Source organism: Tupaia chinensis, unplaced genomic scaffold, assembly GCF_000334495.1.
Source record: "Tupaia chinensis unplaced genomic scaffold, TupChi_1.0 Scaffold146177_1, whole genome shotgun sequence".
In the NCBI taxonomy this organism is placed as follows: domain Eukaryota; kingdom Metazoa; phylum Chordata; class Mammalia; order Scandentia; family Tupaiidae; genus Tupaia; species Tupaia belangeri.
The window spans coordinates 2,381,429-2,385,836 of NW_006206032.1; the positions used below are offsets into that span (position 1 = coordinate 2,381,429).

General features: G+C 38.6%; 1 protein-coding gene across 1 annotated transcript in view; it reads right to left on the reverse strand.

The window, feature by feature from the left end:
* The window catches only part of SPAST (spastin), a 95,968-nt gene that overhangs the window by 37,418 nt on the left and 54,142 nt on the right, over positions 1 to 4,408 (reverse strand). Inside the window, exons 9-11 of the mRNA XM_006168814.3 lie at positions 3,180 to 3,313; positions 2,811 to 2,904; positions 733 to 807 (exon numbers count right to left, since the gene is read on the reverse strand). Coding sequence (XP_006168876.1) covers positions 733 to 807; positions 2,811 to 2,904; positions 3,180 to 3,313 — 303 coding nt within the window. The remainder of the gene's footprint in view (positions 1 to 732; positions 808 to 2,810; positions 2,905 to 3,179; positions 3,314 to 4,408) is intronic.

Genomic DNA, 4,408 nt, shown 5'->3' on the forward strand with positions numbered 1-4,408 from the left:
AAGGCTGCTCGATCCCGCATGGCTGATCATACAGTTTAAGTCCTGGACCCAGTAGCTTGATAAGCATGTCAGACATGTGTGCCCAAAATCCTGAAGGGAAGAAGAAATGGACAAGGGATTAAGGTGTGACCATGCCCCACTGGGTATATGTTCACTTTCCTACTCTCTCTCTAGATCTTTCTCCAGTGAGCACACATACTCTGACAAAGATAAAACAATGAACATGACACTGCTAAATTGAGCAAATCAAAAACAGCACTGAAGATAACATTTTGACTTTTCTATCTACTTCTGCACTGAAAACTAGTTTTTTTTTTTTTTTTGAGAGGCCTTTTTTTGATACAGGATATGTGTGCTCGCGAGACAGACAGAGACAGGCAGACAGACAGAAAGTGAGAAGTCACCCCCAAGGGGGGATGGCCATGCCGCAATCCCTTCTCCTCCATTCTCCTCTCGGGATCTTGGGCACACACATACATGTGCCCAGCGTGAGTTTTAAGCCACTGGGTCCGGGACGCGAACCGCGGTAGACTAAATGGCAGTCCAGCGACATAGCCATTACACTAACTACTCGTCCCCTGCACTGAAAACTAGTTTTAAAACTTGAGAAGAATACCATAGCAAAAAGCAAATCATAAATAAAAGACTTGGAAACAATGTAAAGTTTCCTTTTCATGTTCCCTAATTCACTAATACCTCAACAGAATACCCAAATTTGAAAAACATTCTTACCAGCATTGTCTTCCCATTTCCAGGTGGACCAAAGAGTAACAATCCTCTGGCAGGAGCTCTAAGTCCTGTGAACAACTTAAAAATACATACTCTGTTTACAATTATAATTCTGGAGACAAAGTTTTTCAGTTATTTTAATTATCATTTGTTATCTAGAAAACATTTCTTCAGGGCCAGTAGGTGGTGTGGAAATTAAGGCCATTGGCTTCTACATAGCTGACTGCACTGTTCGAGTCCCACACCCAGTGTCTTGAAAACATGCCAGGTGCAAGAGCAGGTGCAAATGCATGTGTGCCCAAAATCCTTAGAGGAGAATGGAAAAGAAGGAATAGTGCTATGGCTATTCTCCTTGGGGAGCGATTTCTCACTTTCTCTCTGTGTCTCTCTCCAGTGAGAGTACCCACTATATAGCAAAGACAAACAAAAACATTTTCAGAGCCAACTACATAGCACAGTGGTTGAACCCTGTGTAATAGGGAGCTGGATCTCACATGGCCAAGTCCTGGCCTTGGCAGCTAGAAAAACAAGCTGAACTCCTATGTATGCATGTTCAAAATCCCGAGGGGCTGCAGAAATAAATAGACCAAAAAAAGGATTGGAGCATGACTACACTCCACTTGGGAATATTCTCTTGCGCTCTCTCTCTATTGGGCACACACATCCTTTGAGAATTAAAAAAAAAATTAAAAAATAATTTTTTCCATATCGTCCTCCCAAACTGAATGCCCAGAGTTTCAAAAGGAAAAAACAATCAATTAAGAAAGCAAAAGATGGGACTGGCAGGTGGCACAGTGGTTGGGGGCACTGGACTCTCACATGGCCAACTGCAGTCTGAGTCCTAGACTTGGTAGTTTGCTTTCTCACTTTCTCTCCATCTCTCTTTCTGTCTCTCTTACTTTGTCCCTTTCTGGTCAGATCAAAAATAATAATAAAAAAAGTTAAATAATTCTCTAAAAAGCAATGGAAAAAAAAGAAAGTAGAAGAAAACAAAATGAAATAAAACCATATCGACAGTTATCAAAACAAAAGCAGCGGCATGTTTCTCTACTTAGAAATCTCAATAAAAATAATAAAGTATGTCATGAAAAAAAAAAAAAAAAAAAAAATCCCAACAAAATAGGAACCAGCAGCTGGCATAATGGTAATGTCACTGGACTACCACATGGCTGACTGCAGTTTGAGTACTGGACCCAGCAGCTTAAAACTTCCATTGGATGTGCATGTGTGTTGTGTGTGTGAGAAGATAATGAAGAAGGGATTGCGGAATGGCTATCCCTCTTGGGATTGTGATTTCTCACTTTCTGTCTCTCTGGAGAGTGCATGTACACTATACTAAAACTCTTATAAAAAAAAAAAAGAAATCTCAACAAAATAATACAAAATGAAGAAAAAAAGATAAATATTCCAAAAAACATATAAACGGAGATAACAGAGAGCACGATAAATTTTCAAAAGATGGACAAGTAACAAAGTTTGATAAATTATTTGGCAGAGTTGAATGAGCTAAAACTTAACTTTCTGCTAGTGAAGGGATACTTGGATACAAAGAGCAAACTGATGTGAATGAAAAGCAAGGGAAGGCTGAAGAATTGGAGGCATTAGGTGCCACAAAAAGCAGCAGTAAGATAGGTAGCCAAAAACAGAGAAACTGATAGAAAGTTAATAGGAGGAACAACTGAGTTCATGTTCCTGATCCCCACGAAGAGTAGCTGGGAAAGTACCAATCACAACCAAAGAAGGCAGGAGTCTAGGGAAATAAAACCAGTCTCCTGACTCAGGGACTGCAGGCATTAAAGGAGTGAGGGTTAAAGCACCAGACTGAAAACATTTCACTTAACAGTGACGGTGTAAGGACTGCTAAGCTGAATCATATGAAATGATTAAAATATTAAAAATAATACTTTTTTTTTTTTAGATTTTTTTATTATAGGGCACATGCATTTGCCAGAGACAGAGAGACAAGAAAAGGGGGAAATGCCCTCTCACTTTCCCTCTCTTTCTTTAGTGAGTGATGGATTCTCTGGCAAATTAAAACAAAAAGTTAGCATTATAGGAAAATGATAAAATAAAGTCCTTACCTCAGGTCTCAGAGAAGGAAGAATAACAATTTCCTGTAATGCCTGTTTTGCTAATTCTTGACCAGCTATATCATCAAATTTAACAGCTGTTCCACTAAGAAACAGAACCTTCATTAGATCCATAAAGAAATATGGTTCTTCATAACAGTTATGAATTCTAAGCCTTATGAAGTATAGTCACTTTATGTTAACTATAAAGTTAAATCAGTAAAGCAATGGTTTTCTACAAGTACAATAGTTAAAAGCTATCATAAAAACTATGTATGTAAATCAAACAAGGTATCTATCATCCACCTACCTCATTATATATTTTATAAATAAAATTCAAAAATACAGACAAAATGAAACACTTTAAATGCCAAAACTTACTTATCCACAATTTCATTCATTATAAGGTTAGCAAGGTTGCTGTCCACATTCCTAAAATTCTTCAAGTCCTTCTTTTTCCGAGCAGCAGTTGTAGGAGTAGAAGGTTTATTTGTTCTATTTGTTTTTGGAGTACCCTTAAAGGACACAAAATTTTAATGTGAAAATACACCTTAACATTTACACTTTTCACAAGTGAATTAACCTTAAAGTTTACAGAATACAAAGTAGGAAAGAAGATATGAATATCCAAAATTGTATAGTTACCCTAACATACAACTATATTCACTACTGGGAATGGCATATGGCGTAATGGTTACATCGCTGGACTCTCATATAGTCAGCCGCAGTTTGGGTCCCAGACCTGGCAGCTTAAAACTCACACTGGCTGCATGTGCATGTGTGCCCGCCCAAGATCCTGCGAGCAGAATGGAGAAGGGATTTCAGCATGGCCATCCCCCAGAAGGGTGATTTCTCCCTGTTTGTTTCCCTCTGTCTCTCCAACAAGCACACGCACCCTGCAATAAAAATCTCTCAAAAATAAAGAAAAAAAATAAATTCACTATGGAACCACAACAGCCACGCAGTGGGTTTATAGGGAATTTTATCCAGAGAGATTTAGTTCATATAAAAGAGAACAATGATAACGTAGTCATTTAATTTTGATCCTTGTTAGAACTGTGACAAAGCTATAGCTATATTTAATGTCATAGAACATTTACATAGATTGAAATAATAAAATAAAATATATAATTATTAAAACAAACTGGTAAACAATAAAAAAATGCTTAGTCTAAAATGAGATAAATAAAATTTGCATTTTAATAGCAAGTTGCCCATGTGCACTAACAAAATTAATTAATTGTTTTTTCTTTTATCTTTTTTTTTTTTGGAGAGGTTTTTTTGCTATAGGGCACGTGTGCTCGCCAGACAGAGAGAGAGAGAGACATAGACACAGAAAGCAAGAAATCACCCCCCAGGGGGGATGGTCAGGCCGCAATCCCTTCTCCTCCATTCTCCTCTCGGGATCTTGGGCGGGCACGCACGCACACGCGCCTGGCGTGAGTTTTAAGCCACCGGGCCCGGGACACGAACCACGGTCGACTATGTGGGAGTCCAGCGACATAACCATTACGCTAACTGCTGGCCCCAAAATCTCTCTCCTAAAAAAACAATTAATGGGGGGGGAACCAGCAGTTAGCGTAATGGTTATGTCGCTGGACTCCCACATA